This window comes from Rutilus rutilus, assembly GCF_951802725.1.
Source record: "Rutilus rutilus genome assembly, chromosome: 5".
In the NCBI taxonomy this organism is placed as follows: domain Eukaryota; kingdom Metazoa; phylum Chordata; class Actinopteri; order Cypriniformes; family Leuciscidae; genus Rutilus; species Rutilus rutilus.
In genome coordinates, this window is record NC_140213.1 from 5,440,614 (window position 1) to 5,460,325 (window position 19,712).

Genomic DNA, 19,712 nt, shown 5'->3' on the forward strand with positions numbered 1-19,712 from the left:
GCCTTTCATTCACATCTCTTATTTTTTCAAACAGGCTACAGACGGTGCTGGTATTTCACAACAGTGTTGCTCAATCCCAATGCACATCCATCAGCTTAATTGAATCTTCACTTTGACAACACAAATCCCTTAGATAGCACTCATTTATTCTTCCCCACGGAGAACACAGTGTCAACACTTCAGTCGGAGACCCTTATCTGCATTCATTCAGTACACTCTAAACATATAATGCACTTACATTTGAGATTGAGGAGAAAAGCAAAACAGAAAAACTTTTTTATCTTAAAAATAAAGGTTCCACAAAAAGTTTTTTTGTTTGTTTTTAGCAATGCAATAGAAGAGCCGTTTTTGATTCCCCAAAGAACCTTCCGGTCAACAGTTCTTAGTGTGAAGAACATTTTAAATAATCTTAATGTCCTAATGGAACCATCTATGCAAACACAGAACACTTATTTTAGGGGAATTAAGTGTGTATATTTACTTTGATTTAACAAAATAACACTAACAAATAAAATCAATTCTGTTCTATGAGAAACAGCTGCACAATTAGGTTTCATGCTAACTAAAGCAACAAACAAACACACACCCACCCACCCACCCACCCACACACACTTATTCATGCACACACATTCACAGACATTAGTCAGACGAGGACTGAAAGTGCTGTTCGAGTAAAAGATGAGTAAGGTACAGAAGAAGTGAAGCTTGTGGCTCCTCCTCTGGAGATGGTGGGGTGTTTTTTTAGAGCTGATAGTCCCAGACAAATGGATAAGAGTGAAGTTACTCCTGCTCAGACTCCCATGCAGTTCTACTACCCACATCACCAGCTCTTCCCAGCAGACAAACACGACTTCTGCTTGACTGGACCTTGACGGGACCTCTTCAAGGGCTGATAGACCCTTCAAGATCTTGTCTTTGAAATTTTAAAGTCTTTCTCCTATAGTTGTCAGCGCAGGAGACCTCTGTGTTCGTCTTGAAATCTAGTGTGCAGATATTCAAGGGTGTTGCAGCGAAGAAAATCCTCCTAAATGCTGACTGAGCCGTGCGGCCTGATGGGATCGGACGTCAGAGACCTGAGCGCCCTGCTTCCAGCGGTCCCGGCGCTGCCGGGGAGGGACTCCAGCTGTTCCCTGCCTCTCAGCGGAGCTCCGCAGTGGGGACCGATGCTGGACTTTCACCCGGCCTCCCCGTACGGATCTCTTCCCTCACACTCCTTCGTCAAACAGGAGCCGGTCTGGGGGCCCGCAGACCCTCACGAGGATCCTCACTGCGGTTTGGGGGCCTTCACCGTGCACTTCTCAGGCCAGCTCACAGGGATGCCGTTTGCTGATTCTCCCTCCAGCCAGAGCCGGATGTTCTCCGGCGGGCCGTATCTGGAGAACCCTCCTGTCCCGCGCAACCAGGGTGAGACAGCCGTCCCGTTCCTGGATCACATGCGCTCTGTCATGGGCCACATTATCTGTGTGTCTCTGTTGTTGGTGTCCACAACGTAAAGAACATGAAACTTCAGAGTGATACTTTGCGTGTGTACACTGTAAAAAACCTCAACTCGTTATTTTTAGTTTTACTAACAAAAGTTGGATAACTTTTTTATTTTGCCAATTTAAATGCATTTGACAAATCAGTTGCACAAACACAGTAAATTTAGTTTACAAAAAAATAATAATAATTGTTTTTACAATGTATTATAGGCGCGTGTTTTTGTTGATAACAAATGACTCATGGAGGATCTCTTATTACCCTCAAAATATTATTTCTGAAAAGTGCATTAATCATGCATTTGAAGTCAGTTCAATCTTAAAGTTTTACACGTTTGTGATTTGCCTGATTTGGAAATTATTAAGAAATAGAATTGCTCAAATAATAATTATTTTAATCACATCATATTGTATATGATAACCAGCAAATTGTAGAAACCAAACAAACAAACAAAAGGTACAGGCAATTTTCTGCCAGGACATTATCCGTTAAGTTTACAGTAATGCACACAAAACAATGCATTCATTCAAAAGACTAGTTAAACACCTGTGAAAAATCAATACGGAAAATTCCTTCATATTAACACAGCACATTACATTATTTTAAAGATTTTTTGGTAACGCTTTATTTTACAGTGTCATTGTTACATATATGTTACATGTAGTTACTATAGTAATAACTGTAAATTATGCATACTTGCATGCAACTAACCCTAAACCAAACCAAACCCTAACCATAACCCTTTAAGTACATGTAGTTGCTTAATATTACTCAGTGCTTAAATGCATAATTGCAGTGTAACAATGACACCTCAAAATAAAGTGTAACCGGCTTTTCTTAGAGTGCGGTTAAACATGCACTTTTCATTATACGACTACATAAATAGTTTTCAGGAGCACTTTGTTTTACAGTCCTGTTTCGCATGAACATACTTTATCGTTGTAAGGTACTAACCCTGAACCTACCCCTAAACCTTAACTTAACCCATGCAGTTACCGTACTCTACTCAGTACGTTTGTGGGTAAGTACATTGAAAGTGCACGTACTGTAAAATAAAGTGCAACCTAGTTTTATTGAATAATCTGAAATCATCTATAAAGTTTACATGGACGTATAGAAGTAAAATATCTGAATAATGCCATATAAAGGCATTTAAAGATAAAGGATAAACGTATGGATCTTCTTTATGTCGCTCCAGCCAGATTCTTCGAAGGACACTTGCCGTCTCCTTAAAACTATTGGGAAAGCAGGAGATTGATGCTCTCTGATGTTTTAAAGGAAAACAGACTGAATGTTTCTCAAATGGTTAAAGAAGTAGTTTACAGTGAACAAACTAAATAAATACAAAAACCGTAATTTTCAGTAAACCGAAACGGTGATAAAGTGCTTTATTAAAAAACAAAAATGTCAAATGAAATGGTCTTAAGAGGTTAAGATAAAGTGTCAAATGTTGTTTTCTGCAGTGATTTAGCTCAATGGATATTAAGATTGGTCTTTATTTATAGGTATTCATTTCATGGAACAAGCATACATTCAATATACAATATAAGTCTCACAAGAGAATCAATCTTATCTAATCTATCAATCCACCTTTGTGTTGATGACTGACTTACAGCAGCATGTGAAACTCGTGAAGAGCTTCTCTCCTTTAAATCTGCACTCACAATCACAGTTTAAATCACAGTACTTGATTGTAGATTAGATTAGACACAGTCTCCCTGCATTTCATTTATTATTAGATTAACTTTAGGAAAAGTCACAATGACATTGTGATTAATTGCAGAAGCTCATTGGTCCCAAGCGGGTTATGAATTATAAGTGGCGAGGGATGTGTATTGTAAAACTATAATGTGTGTTTGTTAGGAGTAGTGAGACCTTTTCAGTGTTTGCATTAGTTGAACAGTCTTTCAGCCAATGGATGTTTATGTATATACTGGTATTATAGGGTACAACAAGTATGTGTATAACTAATGTTAACGTGATCTTAAACTTTAACTTTTTTTTTATCTTAAAAACATGTTTGAAAATGTTGAGATTAACATTAACTAACATTAAGAAATGCTGTAGAAGTGTTGTTCATTCGGAGTCCAAGTTAACTAACATTAACAAATGAAACCTTAATGTGAAGTGTTACCGTTTTATCTTTAGTGTGACTTAACTCGGTTTGACTTTTTCCTCTGTCTGTCAGTATAGAACAACGTCTGTGTGATGTTTCACCTGGTCCCTTTGTCCATTGCGGAGAATGGAGTGTATATCCAGTGAAAAAAGATTTCATTAAGAACAAACAAACGCTTACTTGTTTTGTCTCTTTCTCTCACAGGTTATGGTACATTAGCATTTGATGGAGCTCCCAGCTACGGTCACACACCTGCACACCACACACCTCCATTCCCCAACAATACCTTCAAACAGGAGGACCCCATGTCCCCACAAAGCACTATGGGTAAGGAAAATATGTTCTCAGTGTGACCTATAAAGCAATACATGAGTAAATGGAATAATTATGAGGCAAAAGTGAGACAGTTGTAGGTTGATTTCTGTGGAAAGTTGGCAAATACTGTTTGTTTGAGCATCCTGACGATTCCAACACAGCAACAATAACTCAACCAATGGGGTGAGTCTGGAGGCGGAGCTCTTCGCCTTTAAATACTTTGCTCACCCGTGAGGAAAAAAAAGTATGCTTAATTGTATATTCTAGTCTACCATAAATGCTTGTTGGTATACTCGTCAGTACACTTTAACCATATTTCAAATACAATAAAAGTAATTATGAAATGACATATAAAGATGTATGTAATTGGGTCAAAAAAGCACTCTTAAGTTAAACTAATTGCATTTAATATACATTTAAACTGTAAATAACATTGTAATCACTTCACATTTTAAAGTCCAACTGAAATCAAAAAAGACCCTATTTACTTTGTTAGCGCATATTACTAGTCTTGTGGTGAACAATTAATCCGTGCAAGTTAAAACACGGAAAAAAATGTTTTGGCTTCGTAATCTTTAATCAAAATCTGAAAATGCCCCTCCTCTCTGCATTGGAGGACCTTCCCTGATGACGTATGCTTGACGGCTTGGGTTGAGAAACGCTTAACCACTCCCCTCAAACCGTTAGTCTGTAATGAGCGAGAGATGGAGAGGAGGAGCACTAGAGTAAAACCCTGCCCTCTGTTCAATATTCCTTTTCACTGGGAAATACGTCACAGCACTGGAGAAAAGTCGTTTGCAACTTCCGGTTCACGCGGACTTTAAGGAATAGTTCACTTCAAAATGAAAATTCGGTCATCATTTACTCATCCTCAAGGTGTTTCAAACCTGTATGAATTTCTTTCTTCTGCTGAACATAAAATAAGATATTCTGAAGAATGTCAGTAACCAAACAGTTGATGGACCCCATTGACCTCCATAGTATTTTTTTTTTCCTACTGGAAGTCAATGGGGTCCATCAACTGTTTGGTTACCGACATTCTTCAGAATATCTTATTTTATGTTCAGCAGAAGAAAGAAATTCATACAGGTTTGAAACACCTTGAGGACGAGTAAATGATGACCGAGTTTTCATTTTGAAGTGAACTATTCCTTTAAGTTCATTATTTCCGTAATAAGTACTCTTTTCAAAAGTTTGCACAAGGGCTGTGCAGGATAGAGTATATTTAAGTAAAGTATGACAAATAAGACGTGTAGATATCTGGAGATCACTGCATCTGCAGCTCAGAGAGGAACTAAAGCACCGCAAGGATCATCTCGAGGTTACGTGTCAGATGGAGTTTTAATGTCAGGGCAGTAAATACTCTCATTTTTTTCCTCCCTTCTCGCTCTTATTTTACCTCTCCGTGTCCTTCCTCAAACACTCGAAACACTGAATGCAACGGTTTCTAAGTTCATTAAGCATACAGTAAATTACTCTGGCGTAAATGATGGGCTCTCTTTCTTCGGCCAGCTAACAGAAGGAAGCAGAATTGTGGAGAAGAATGTTTTTAGTGCTGCCGGGGGACTGAATCCCTGACTGTTGCCCTAAGAAATAAACAGTGAGCCCTCAGAAACTCTGCTGACTGCTTTATGGTCTCAGCGAGCCCTGCACTGTTTGGATAACCGCAGTGAAGACCAGGCCACACTCTCTGTTAGTGTTAGCTCTACTGTAAAACGCTTTGTTTCACTTTCTTTCAGATATGGTTGACATATATGCTCTTTGAGGGTTGTAATATGTGCTTTGATTTTGTGATTATGCAGGTGAGCAACAGTACCCCGTCCCACCACCTGTCTATGGGTGCCACAGTCCTCCTGACAGTCAGGCCCTGCTTTTGAGGAACACCTTCAACAGGTACCTTCCTTATCACAGTTACTCAATGCAAATTACACTCGGTGTAATAACAGACATAGTTAAGCATATGTTTTCATTATTATGAAGATTATTAAAACTTTAGGTTCATTAGTTAACATGAACTCAGAATGAACAATACTTCTACAGCATCTTAGTGCATGTTAATTCCAACATTTACTAATGCATAATTCAAATCAAAGGTTGTATTTGTTAACATTAGTTAATGCACTGTGAACTAACATGCACAAACAATGAACAGCTGTATTTTTATTAACTAACATTAACAGATTAATAAACACTGTAACAAATGGATTGCTCATTGTCAGTTCATGTTAGTTAATACATTAATTAATGTTAACTCATGAACCTTATTGGAAAGTGTTACCAAACTTATTACGTTAATAACCCTCAATGATTTGTCATGCATGAAATAATAACAATAGAAATGCAATAAATTGCATCATAGAGGAAGCAAGCAGCCGCGAATTACAAGAAGTCACAAAAACACCAAGAATTGTTGATGCAACTGCTGAAATAAAGGGAAATTCCTGGATATTATTTAACGACAGCATTTGAGACGTGCCGTTGGTACCACAGACAATGACTTTGCTTGTCCCTCAGTCTGTAAAAAAAGCAAAAATCTCAAAGGCATTCTGGAGGGTTCATAACAGAAATGTGAGGCTATATATTGTGTTAATGTGAGGGCAGACTCAGAAACAAGGAGAGATGGATCTAACAACAATGAACATAGGAAACACTGAGGTACAGTGTGTGTTCACAGAGGGTAACAAGCTTAAAGGGTTAGTTCACCCAAAAATAAAAATCATCCCATAATTTACTCATCCTCAAGCCATCCTAGGTGTACATGACTTTCTTCTTTCAGCCAAACACAATCGGACTTATATTATAAAATATCCTGGCTCTTTCAAGCTTTATAATGGGAGTGAATGGTACCAAAAAAGCGCATCCATCCATCATAAAAGTAATCCATACGACTCCAGGGGGTTAATAAAGGCCTTGCGTTTTTGTAAGAAAAATATCCATATCTATAACTTTATAAACTATAATCACTATGGCTTCCGGTAACGGTCGTACGCGAGTCTAGTTCCGGCGGAAGAGTGACCTCTGACCCGACACACGATGTAGGAGTTGGTAAAGCTTAGGTGAGAGTCGACGCCTCTCCTGGTTCAAACAAATCTGCATCTTTTTTACTGTTTATTCCCAATCCCATGCAATGGGAATCAATAGCTTCTGTTGCTGTTTTTAGAAAAAGACCTTTTCTGTGGAAATCGCATTCGCTGTCGATAGAGCTGAACTCGTATTGAACCCGGAGCATTCCTTTGAAAGGCACATTAATTAGTGTAAGAAGTGAAATATGTATTGCTGATGGTGTGTCTGCTGTGGCACTGCTCCTGCTGTCTGAGACTGAATGGAGGTTCACTGAAGCTCAGTCTGGATGGCTCAGATAAATCCCCATAAGTCTGCAGCGAGTCTTGCTGTCTGCACAAAGGTTAAGAACTGCACAGCAGCTCTCAGCAGGCCAAAATACACTCACAGTGATCTACTACCCGTTTCCTCTGAATACTTCTTCCCATCTCGGCCTGGGCTTCCCCAGAGACACGAGAGGAGGAGAGAGAGGGGGAAGGATAGAAAGGCAGAACCTGTTTTCACCAAGTACAACATGTTACTGGATCAACATCTTTGTTGATACTGCAGCAACATTCCAATCAACCAATCAGATTTGAGGGACAAGTTTACAGTTCAAGCTTAGGCCTACGATCAGGCTTCTACGTCAGTGTTATTCACCTATCATTTCCCTCTGATTTTAGGGATAATTTATGCGTATAGGGTTAGGTTTAGGGGTAGGGCTAGGGTTAGGATTACATTTTCACACAGAAATGTTGTCCCAGGATCAACAAAATATGTTGACCAAGGAACGCGTCTAAAGCCCCGTTCACACTACAAGCGACTTTATCGCTGCATGTCGCCAGTGGCTGGCGATGAGGTCGTTATTGGGCGTTCTCACTTCTGGTTGCCTAGGTAATGTTTGTGAGTGACATTCACGGATGTTACGTGTTGTAGACAACAAATCTGTTTTCTTGCCGCTACAAGCTAACATTTTGGAAGGAAAAGTCTAAATATAAATGGGATCAGTACATAAAATGCATAATATTAAAGATGAATGAGAAACAGCGAGTGCCCTGTGCTATCGCGGCTATTTAACTGCAGAAAATGGGCAAATACTGGTCTTTCTGAGTTCACGAAACCATTCGGGCTCGGAGTCAGCACGGCGAGTACCACGGCGAGTACCACCGTATGTACACAGAGACATATCATAAACTATTGGACAGTTTCTGACTGCTAAAATAAACTTCTCATTCGTCTTGCCTCGGTCAGACGCTGCACTGAAGAGTGACGGATCACGTTTGCTCCGCTGACTTCACTCCTATTGGTTGTTGCTCGCGAAAGTCGCTCTTCATTTGCATAAAGTTAAACATTTCTCAACTTTGTCGCGTCGCCAGACACGCCCCATCCAGTCGCCAACGGTCGCGACCGCGCGTGTCGCCGGAAGTCGCCCGCTCCCCATTGAAAATGAATGGTATCGCGTCGCTTGGTCGCGTGTAGTGTGAACGTACCTTAACGGTGCGTTTCCACTACAGCGGCAAAAGTCCGCTCAGTGCCGCTGGCAACGCTGTAACGTCTCCGCTTTGGGGTGTGTCTGTTCCGAGTGTGTTTAATATAAGTTTTTTCAACACACGGACAGTAATCATGATCAGCGATGCACGCGATTACATTTAGAAATAGACAAGCTTTGTTTCCAAATGCCCCAAGCAAAGATGCTTTCAGTTTTATAAACTTTTATAAACCCAGCCAATATAATCACAATGAACACATCCAAAATAAAATCTTTAACATATATATAACAACTGCAAAGCGTCTAATTTGTAAACAAAATGATTTACGCACTAAATCCAGCATAAAATCCGGCACAATTTGCATATTTTTAAACTCTCAAAACAGACGTCACATCCCGAACCTCACAGCAATTGGCTGCCGACCGCGTTTTTCGCTTGATATTTGCATAAAGTCGAGAACTGCCCAACCTTTTGACGCTCTCGGTCGCTCTCAACGCTTTCTCCGGTCCGCTGTCAATCCCAAAATGCACTGCGCGAGCGTGAAGCTCGACTTCCATAGGAATGAATTGAAAACGCTCGCTCCGCTCCGCTCGCAACGCGCCAGTGGAAACGCACCGTAACTCATCAAAATCAGGACGTTTAAAAGAAAGAGCCATGTATGCAAAAGACGAATATTATTGTAAGGAGAAGAGAGCTTTGATTGGAAAAGCGATCAGATGCAGTCATTATTTACTTGCCCTCATGTCATTCCAACACTGCTATTTTAAATCATAATCAGTAAATAGAAATTGTCAGTACAGTTCAAAACTACTGTTTTCAAGTCTCACCAATTATGCGTGCCAAGGGTGCATTCATTTAATCAAAAATACTGTAAAAACTAATATGGTGAAATAATATTACAATATTTAAAATCTATTTGAATATATTTTAAAATGTAATTAAAGCTGTGATCAAAGTTGAATTTTCAGCATCATTATTACAGTCTTCAGTGTCACATGATCATTCTAGTATGCTGATCTGTTGCTCAATGTTCAAAACAATTATGCTGCTTAATATTTTTGTGGAAACCATGATTCGCTGATAGTTCTGAATAGAACGTTCAGAAGAGCAGTGCTTATTTGAAATAGGAATCTTTTGTAACATAACTTTGTCCAATTTAATGCATCCTTTCTGAATACAAGTATTAATTTCTTTAAAAAAAAAAAAAAATTGTACTGATTTGTATGAAGATTCTGCTTAATATCTCTTTCATGTCCAATTGAAATATAACAACACACGGATTTGGAATTACTAGAGGGCGAGTAATTATTGAAGAAATTCATTTTGGAGTAAACAATTCCTTAATAGAAGGGTGAGAAAGAAGACGATAAAAGAGAAATGCAGCTTCTTATCAGTCACATAGGAATCAGTGTGCATTCTTCAGATACTGCTTTCATGTAGTTTAGAGAAAAAGGAGAACACAGAACACAACATAACACATCCAATTTTTGATAAGACCCGAACAAAGCGTTCCAATTATTCCCCCTTCTCACTATAAACCGCCTTTGGAAAGAAAACACACTCACACAAACAATCTCACTCACTCGCATTACACTGTGTTCCAGTAACCCTCGGACCATCGCTCGTAGTGAAATCAGAGGGGTGTGAAAAAGGGAAATTCCACCTTATTTTTCATCAGTGTTTGGCCTAGAAGCTGCATTTTGAAACACTCACTGGTGTGAGCTGTAATGGAAAGTCATTTATTTGGAAGCAATGTGGCAACCAGTCCATTAATGAAAAATCATTGTGACTTATTTCTTTTCTGATTATTATATTATAGTATAGTATAGTATATTATTACATTATATTATTCATTTTTACTGTTATTAAATAAAAAATAGAAAATCATCTGTTATAATTTTTTTTTAACTAAATATATAATAACAACAATTATGATTTATTTTATGATATTTTATGATGGTTTTAACCATTTTTTATCATTATTATTATTATTATTATTATTAAATAAATAAATGAACAAACAATAGTGTAGTTTGATACACTTTGTTCCTCAAAGAAACTGTCTGGCCTTCAACAACTGCAATACTGGCACAGAGAAAAGTGTACGAGTCGAGATCATTTCCCCAAATCCTTCCCACGATACCCAGAATCAGTGTGACATCACACTCTGACATCACTGTGCCAGGCACTGGCCTCTCCGGGCAGGACCACGTGACGTGAGATCTGGCTGAGATTCATGTGCAGAAAGCTCATGATGTTAGCAGTTTCCACAGTGCCAAACAAGCCTCCAGTTTTACGGCTTCCTTGAAGATCGTGGTTATGAATCAGCGGTGGATGATTATAAAGAGACCACACTGCTTACATGTGCGCTTCTAATCAGTCTGTGAAACAGTTTTTCTCTTTCTGTGTTTGTTCGTCCTATTTTTGGCTTGTCTCTTCCCCTTTTTAAAAGCTTTGTGCTTCATGAGAAGCTGAGTAGTGAAAGTTGTCACATGATTTCTCTCTTCTATCCTGCAGTGATAATCTGTACCAGATGGCATCACAGTTAGAATGTGTTTCCTGGAATCCTGTGACACCCAGTGTAAAGAGGTAAAGATCAACCCTTTCATTTCATTTCATTTCATTTCATTTCATTTCATTTCATTTCATTTCATTTCATTTCATTTCATTTCATTTCATTTATGGCATTTTTCTTTGCTTTCCTTTTCTTCATAACCCTTTTCCTTTCTTTTCAACCATTTCCAACTCTTTCCTTTCCTTTCCTTTCCTTTCCTTTCCTTTCCTTTCCTTTCCTTTCCTTTCCTTTCCTTTCCTTTTCCTTTCCTTTCCTTTCCTTTCCTTTCCTTTCCTTTCCTTTCCTTTCCTTTCCTTTCCTTTACAACACTTTCCTTTACAACACTTTCCTTTCCTTTCCTTTCCTTTCCTTTCCTTTCCTTTCCTTTCCTTTCCTTTCCTTTCCTTTCCTTTCCTTTCCTTTCCTTTCCTTTCCTTTACAACACTTTACAACACTTTACAACACTTTACAACACTTTACAACACTTTACAACACTTTCATTTCATTTCATTTCATTTCTTTTCCTTTCCTTTCCTTTCCTTTCCTTTCCTTTCCTTTCCTTTCCTTTCCTTTCCTTTCCTTTCCTTTCTTTTCCTTTCCTTTCCTTTCCTTTCCTTTCCTTTCCTTTCCTTTCCTTTCCTTTCCTTTCCTTTCCTTTCCTTTACAACACTTTACAACACTTTACAACACTTTACAACACTTTCATTTCATTTCATTTCTTTTCCTTTCCTTTCCTTTCCTTTCCTTTCCTTTCCTTTCCTTCTTCCTTTCCCTTTCCTTTCCTTTCCTTTTCCTTTCCTTTCCTTTCCTTTCCTTTCTTTCCTTTCCTTTCCTTTCCTTTCCTTTCCTTTCCTTTACACCTTTCCTTTACAACACTTTAATTTCCTTTCTCTTTCCTTTCCTTTCCTTTCCTTTCCTTTCCTTTCCTTTCCTTTCCTTTCCTTCTTTCCTTTCCTTTCCTTTCCTTTCCTTTCCTTTCCTTTCCTTTATGACATTTTTCTTTGCTTTCCTTTTCTTCCTTTTCTTTTCTTTTCTTTTCCTTTCTTTTCTTTTCGACCACTTCCAACTCTTTCCTTTCCTTTCCTTTCCTTTCCTTTCCTTTCCTTTCCTTTCCTTTCCTTTCCTTTCCTTTCCTTTCCTTTCCTTTCCTTTCCTTTCCTTTCCTTTCCTTTCCTTTCCTTTCCTTTCCTTTACAACTATTTCCTTTCCTTTCCTTTCCTTCCTTTCCTTTCCTTTCCTTTCCTTTCCTTTCCTTTCCTTTCCTTTCCTTTCCTCCTTTCCTTTCCTTTCCTTTCCTTTCCTTTCCTTTCCTTTCCTTTCCTTTCCTTTACAACACTTTCCTTTCCTTTCCTTTACAACACTTTCCTTTACAAACACTTTCCTTTACAACACTTTCCTTTCCTTTCCTTTCCTTTCCTTTCCTTTCCTTTCCTTTCCTTTTCCTTTCCTTTCCTTTCCTTTCCTTTCCTTTCCTTTCCTTTCCTTTCCTTTCCTTTATGGCATTTTTCTTTGATTTCCTTTTCTTCCTTTTCTTTTCTTTTCTTTTCTTTTCTTTTCTTTTCTTTTCTTTTCTTTTCTTTTCTTTTCTTTCTTTTTCGACCACTTCCAACTCTTTCCTTTCCTTTCCTTTCCTTTCCTTTCCTTTCCTTTCCTTTCCTTTCCTTTCCTTTCCTTTCCTTTTCCTTTCCTTTCCTTTCCTTTACAACTCTTTCCTTTCCTTTCCTTTCCTTTCCTTTCCTTTCCTTTCCTTTCCTTTCCTTTCCTTTCCTTTCCTTTCCTTTCCTTTATGGCATTTTTCTTTGCTTTCCTTTTCTTCCTTTTCTTTTCTTTTCTTTTCTTTTCTTTTCTTTTCTTTTCTTTTCTTTTCTTTTCTTTTCTTTTCTTTTCTTTTCGACCACTTCCAACTCTTTCCTTTCCTTTCCTTTCCTTTCCTTTCCTTTCCTTTCCTTTCCTTTCCTTTCCTTTCCTTTCCTTTCCCACCTATCCCATCCCTTGAGAAAATGTTTATACCTTTCATTTTTTTATATCCTCCTCGGCTCTCTTCTCATCTCGTGATCTGTGCCATCTTCTGCTCTGTTGTAATGGTGTCTGTTTTAAAGAAAGGACTGCACTCTTCTCTAATGTAGCTCTGCACTTTGAAACAAAAGATCAGTGTGAAGTAGGAGCATGAATTATGCTGTGGTGACGGTAGGAATGAATCCTGCTCAGTCAACCAGTCCAACTCAGATAGAGTGTCTTACCTTGGGTCTGCTGAAGGGGCATTGAGGGGTAGTGTGTTTGTGTGTGTGTGTGTGTGTTAAAATGAAGACATCCAGACTGGCTGAAGAGCAGAGGTGAAGTCCCTCTTTTGATTGAGTGTATGTGTGCGTGTCTAGGACTGCAGATGAACTCTGCCACTGGAATAGGTGACTGGGATGCTGGACAGAATATTTATGCCAGCTGTCTAGATAAAAGATTTGGTCTCCACCTTCCTCACACCCATTGCCATGACAACAGTGTGTTTATCTGCTGAACGGATGAATGGATGGGCTGTGGGAGGACTGGACCAGCAATGGCTGATTATGTGGTCTGAAATGTGAAGTGAGTTGGACAAAGAAGAAGCTTTATAGGTCTTCAGCTCTTCATCCGTTACTCCCCACACTACAGATCCCCTCCACGCTAACAGTCCTCCTTTGCTATCATTTATGACAGTTACGGCAGCTATTTCTGGCTATAATAACATCCTTTTGTTAATAAGGAGGAAAAGCTCACTCATATATAGCAGAGCTCTCACGTGTTCAACTTGTTTAAATCTGTCCTTTTTCTGGATCTTCTTTACCAGGAAGCTTGTAATTTTATATACTTTTTATCTCCCAATTCCAACTTTTTTCTTTTTGAGATATAAACTTATAAACCAACTTTTTCCCTCTCGATAGTGAGTTTATGTCTTGTAGTTATTGCTTTATTTCTCGCAATTCCATTTTTTTTCTCTCTTTATTTAATTCTCACTTTATTTTTCAAAATTCCGAGTTTATAATTCAATTCAATAAAAGTCAACATTTTGAGATATAACCTGGCAGTTACAAAAAAGTCAGAATTGTGAGATAGGCCTAAGTCACAATTATATCTTAAAATCTTTAAAAACGTTTTTCTTTTGCGAGTCATAAAGTCTGATCTGTGAGATGAAAAGTCACAATTACCGTTTTTTTGTTGCTTTTTGCTTACCCTATGTGAGTGGTCTTGTTTTATCTACTGTAACTGGTCTCTATCTTTGGATTTGTGTCCAGTCACAGTGGCAGTTATGAGGCCGATCCCTTGGTGTACAGCTGCAGCACACAGTATCACATACACACACATGGTGTGCTCAGAGGATTACAGGTGGGTGACAGCAAAACACAGAGACAAACTCATACACATACCCATTCAACTCTGCACACACAGTTTGCATTCTCAGAATTACATAATCATAAAGTGCACTGAAATATCAAAATATTATCAATGTTGAAAACAGTTGTGCTGCTTCATATTTGTGTGGAAAACATTATACATTAAGGATGCATCCTTGCTGAATTTTTTTTTTTTTTTTTAATCTTGCTGACCCCAAACTTTGGAACAAAGGTGTATATATGCACTTTGTGTAATGTAATAATGTTGGGTTTTTACTGTTGATTATTATTACTGAAAGTTCTTATAAAGTCTAACGCCTCAAATAGATAAATATCCTCTCAACAACACACTCTCGTGCTGGCGATACAGTCAGGTTCAGCTCAAGGTCACACACACACACACACTCTTCCCCCTCTGCATGTGTCGAGTCCAAGGCCAAGACGGAGAGCACGCAGTCCGCACCTCAAGAGTAAAAGCACGCGTTTGATTAGTCAGGCCTGTTGAAAACTGAGAAGACAAAAGATCATTAGTTCAATCATGACAACTCAGTTTTGGCATGTTAATGAATATGTTCAAGTTTTTTGCTACGCTTCTGCAGAGCACAGTCTTGCTACTGCCTTTATATTCACAGACACACGTGTAAGATATGCTCCTGCTGCGTGAATAGACATACATAGATCCAGTAGCAGATTTAGGCAGGTGGAGCTGGGGAGGTGGAGGGTTTCAGAGGAACTCTGATGTAGGAACAAGCCTACAGCGAACACTGAACCAGACTATTCTAAGTTGAGCAAGCAATCTCATTTGCAGAATCAGCAGAGGCCAATCAGCTTGTGTCATGTGGTAATAGTGTGATTGCTGGCAGATTGCATGTAAAGGACCTATCAGCATGCGCCATCTAAAGTTTCATGACTGAACTAGAAATATGCATACGGAGGAGAGGAGGTCTCAGTAAGAGGACAGTCTGACTCTACTTCAGTCTGTAGTGTGTGAGTGAACATCCATCAGTGCTTTAGAAAATTGATATTGTCCAGAGAGTAGTGTGTGTGCATGTATGTTTAGAACTTTACTTTAAAGCGTTCCCATTAAGGCTTTTAAAAGATAAACTGATATTTAACAGGCCACAAGATAAAAGGGTTTGTTGAGATGCAGAACTTACGCAGGGTTTTGAAATGCAGAAGTTAAAACAAACAAGGGCTCAAAAGTGCAGCTGAATTGGCAAATAGAGTTTGTTGATTGCCAATTATTCTCCGTTTTTTTCTTCTTCAGGATGTGCGGAGAGTACCAGGCATCACTCCCTCCATTAAATCATCAGAGAGCAGTGAGAAACGTCCGTTCATGTGCTCTTACCCAGGCTGCAGTAAGAGATACTTCAAACTGTCCCACTTGCAGATGCACGGCAGGAAGCACACAGGTGAGGTCCATGTGGCCCGTACAGAGTGCACGGTTTTACACTTTCAGTTTGGGGTCACAAACAATTTTTCTCTTAAAAAAGATTTACAGCGTTATGCAACATGCATAACAAAGTCATAATTCAGCTATTTTTTCAAACGTCCAATAAGAGTTTGGCAGACATTGACTGCAGACAGGGACTAGTTCTACAACACACAATTCTACAACTAAACATGGGGTTAAACAACCCACAAAGACACTTTACAGTAAACATTAATCATTGCAACACAGTTATTGTTATTTGTAAAACCTTAGAAAAAGAATTTCATTCACACATAAAGTGATCTAGTTCACTTTGGATAAAAGCATCTACTAAATGAATGCATTTAAATATGCATTGCTGTAAATTTGATATAAAATGATAAAACAGTAAATCACCATGGATATTAACACTAACAATAAGGTTAACATTAGTTAACTAACTATGAAAATGGCTTATTTCAACATATACTAATGCATTATTAAAAACACCTCAAAGTTGACCAAGAATCACCAGAATTACGCAAAAACATCTGGAGTGGCCGAATTTGTGACCTCACGGCATGTAGAGTGTTACAGAAAAATGCTGAGTTGAAACAGCGCCCCCTTGTGGAAGCTGGAGAGACCCCAGTGTTGTCCACAGGTTTCCTCTAGTCTAAACACACACACACTGTCAGAAGAACAGTTATGGAATGATGCTGTTCTCTGTCACGTCCAGGTGAGAAGCCGTACCAGTGTGACTACACAGGCTGTGGCCGCAGGTTTTCCAGATCTGACCAGCTCAAGAGACACCAGCGCAGACACACAGGTTAGTCACGTCTAATAGAAAGAAATATTGGAGTTTTGTGGCTTTTAGTTCATTAGATTTGAGGTCATTTATATTCTTCACTCTTAAAAATAAAGGTTCTTTACTGGCATCTTTGGTTCCATGAAGAACCTTTAACATCAATGGAATCTTTCTGTTCCACAAAGGGTTCTTTACATTTTTTTTTAAATGTTCTTCACATTAAGAAAAAATGGTTCTTTTTAGGAACTAGTTTTTCTTTGGAAAACTAAAAAAGGTTTTTTCTATGGCATCGCTGTGAGACCCCCTGTTGGAACCTTTCTTTTTAAAGGGATAGTTCACCCAAAAATGAAGATTCTGTCATCAATTACTCTCCCTCATGTCGTTCCAAACCCGTAAGACTTTCGTTCATCTTCGGAACACAAATGAAGATCTTTTTGATGAAATCTGAGGGATTTCTGTCCCTCCATTGACAGCTATGCAACTGACACTGATGCCTCAAAAAGTTCATCAAGAGATCATAAAACGAATCCATATTAATTGGTTTAGTCCAAATTTTGTAAAGAGACTCGATCATTTTATATGATGAACAGATTACATTTTTAGGCTTTTATTCACATTTTACATTGATCAGCGATCACAAACAGAAGCTCAACTGAACCTGCTTGACGCGCGAGAACAAACTTCTTGCTGAAGCTCAAACGTGATGCGTAACACGAGAATGAACCTCATTGGTTCTTGTTGAAGCTCAAACGTGATGCGTAACACGAGAATGAACCTCATTGGTTCTTGCAGAAGCTCAAACGTGCTGCATAACACGAGAATGAACCTCATTGGTTCTTGCAGAAGCTCAAATATGATGCGTAACACGAGAATGAACCTCACTGGTTCTTGCAGAAGCTCAAACGTGATGCGTAACACGAGAATGAACCTCATTGGTTCTTGTTGAAGCTCAAACATGCTGCGTAACACGAGAATGAACCTCATTGGTTCTTGTTGAAGCTCAAACATGCTGCGTAACACAAGAATGAACCTCATTGGTTCTTGTTGAAGCTCAAACATGCTGCGTAACACGAGAATGAACCTCATTGGTTCTTGCAGGAGTTCAAACGTGATGCGTAACACGAGAATGAACCTCATTGGTTCTTGCAGGAGTTCAAACGTGATGCGTAACACGAGAATGAACCTCATTGGTTCTTGCAGAAGCTCAAACGTGCTGCATAACACGAGAATGAACCTCATTGGTTCTTGCAGGAGTTCAAACGTGATGCGTAACACGAGAATGAACCTCACTGGTTCTTGCTGAAGCTCAAACGTGATGCGTAACACGAGAATGAACCTCATTGGTTCTTGTTGAAGCTCAAACATGCTGCGTAACACAAGAATGAACCTCATTGGTTCTTGCTGAAGCTCAAACATGCTGCGTAACACAAGAATGAACCTCATTGGTTCTCGCACGTCAAGAGAACATGCTTGAGCTTCCGTTTACCACAACTGATGTATGAGTTGATGAATGTTTATATGTGAATAAAAGCCTAAATTCAATCTGTTCATCATATAAAGTGATCGAGTCTCTTCCGAAAATGTTGGACTAAACCGCTCAATTCATATTAATTAGTTTTACAATCTCTTTATAAACTTTTTGAAGCATCGAAGCGTCAAAGTCTCAGTTGCGTAGCTGTCAATGGAGGGACAGAAAGCTCTCAGATTTCATCAAAAAGATCTTCATTTGTGTTCCGAAGATGAACGAAAGTCTTCCGGGTTTGGAACGACATGAGGGAGAGTAATTAATGAAAGAATATTCATTTTTTGGGTGAACTATCCCTTTAAGAGTATAATGTACCCCTAAAACATTCATTACATATACTTTTAGAACATTAAAAGCTTGAACAATTAGAACGTAAAAGTCACAGTCTTTCCAAAAATATTGCTGACTCATCTTGTACTCAGGGGCGTATCCAAACTTTTGTCCAATCAAATGCAGTAGAATTAGTTAGCCCCACCCACTAATCCATCACTTTGATGAAGTATCTGAAGCCCACCGCAGCTGTCTCTCTGTCTCCTGCTCTCTTTGGTCCTGTAGGCGTCAAACCCTTTCAGTGTGAGACATGTCAAAGAAAGTTTTCACGCTCAGACCACCTTAAGACCCACACTCGGACTCATACAGGTAAAACAAGTGCGTACGCCTTTTTTAACTTCTCAAAAACCATTTGATCTATTGGTTTCATATGAACTGTTTCCATTAGAGCACGTCAGTAAAGTGTGTTGTGTTTTCTCTGTCGTGGTTCTCAGGCGAGAAGCCGTTTACGTGCCGCTGGCCCAGCTGTCAGAAGAAGTTCGCTCGCTCAGATGAGCTGGTCAGGCATCACAGTATGCATCAGAGAAACATGAACAAGTTCCAGTCTGCTGTTTGAGACACTGTACACACACACTGTATATAGACACACAGACGCTGAGACACTCTCAATAATGAAGACCTGTCAGTCAGTCAACTACACCGGTGACTGTACTACATTATCAAAGCATCCCTGTAAGAAGCAAATGTTACTGAATGCATACAAATATGCACTTATATTGGAGTTTTTCCATATTGTATTTGACATGGGAACACTGTCTGGATTATTTTGGATCATCTCATTTTGTACATAAGAATTTAAATTTTTAATAGTTTTTTTTTTTACATACTGTACATGGAGTTGATTGCACTGGGTATACTTGCATTTCAAAATGGTTGAATTCATTTCTTAATTTGGAAAATAAGTGTATAAATCACATGCACTGTAATGCCTTTGTATATATTATTTGTCAAGTGACAACAGTCTTTCTTTAAAAAAAAAAGCATTTTATAATAAACTACATTTAACAAAATTGTCAGGACATCGTGTTTTCATTAGGAGGGGACAATCTAATGGTGGAATCATTTCACTCAAATGTTAAATTATAATTTTATACATGAATATATAATGTATGCAAATATGCATGTATAAAAATATAATTTGACATTTGTGTGAAAATAATCCCCCATTAGATCGTCCCGTCCTTATATGGACATATTAAGGGAACATGCTCCCTTATTTAGAATAATAATTTTGTGCAAATGGAGGATTTTGTGCGAACTTTTTCTGCGCACAGAGATACGCA

At 38.7% G+C, this 19,712-nt stretch overlaps 1 protein-coding gene across 4 annotated transcripts; it reads left to right on the top strand.

Moving 5' to 3' along the window:
- The first annotated feature begins 739 nt into the window (after nt 1-739).
- wt1b (WT1 transcription factor b) lies at nt 740-19,432 on the top strand. Of its 4 annotated transcripts, none has more exons than XM_084409095.1 (9): nt 740-1,404; nt 3,800-3,922; nt 5,713-5,803; nt 10,957-11,028; nt 14,260-14,350; nt 15,626-15,770; nt 16,506-16,595; nt 18,655-18,738; nt 18,864-19,419. In XM_084409095.1, the coding sequence occupies exons 1-9, from the start codon at nt 1,029-1,031 to the stop codon at nt 18,983-18,985; spliced, it is 1,194 nt and encodes a 397-aa protein (XP_084265221.1). In that variant the 5' UTR covers nt 740-1,028; the 3' UTR covers nt 18,986-19,419. The 4 variants fall into 4 exon arrangements, with proteins under 4 accessions (XP_084265221.1, XP_084265220.1, XP_084265223.1 ...); XM_084409094.1 differs by having other exon boundaries at nt 746-1,404; nt 18,655-18,747; nt 18,864-19,432; XM_084409097.1 differs by lacking the exons at nt 740-1,404; nt 3,800-3,922; nt 5,713-5,803 and adding an exon at nt 10,669-10,803 and having other exon boundaries at nt 18,655-18,747; nt 18,864-19,432.
- Nucleotides 19,433-19,712: the final 280 nt, after the last annotated feature.

Coding starts and splice junctions, on each gene's coding strand:
- wt1b (XM_084409094.1), top strand. CDS start 1,029: ATGCTGACTGAGCCGTGCGGCCTGATGGGATCGGACGTCAGAGACCTG. Junction 3,923..5,712: donor GTCCCCACAAAGCACTATGG/GTAAGGAAAATA, acceptor GTGATTATGCAG/GTGAGCAACAGTACCCCGTC. Junction 11,029..14,259: donor GTGACACCCAGTGTAAAGAG/GTAAAGATCAAC, acceptor ATTTGTGTCCAG/TCACAGTGGCAGTTATGAGG.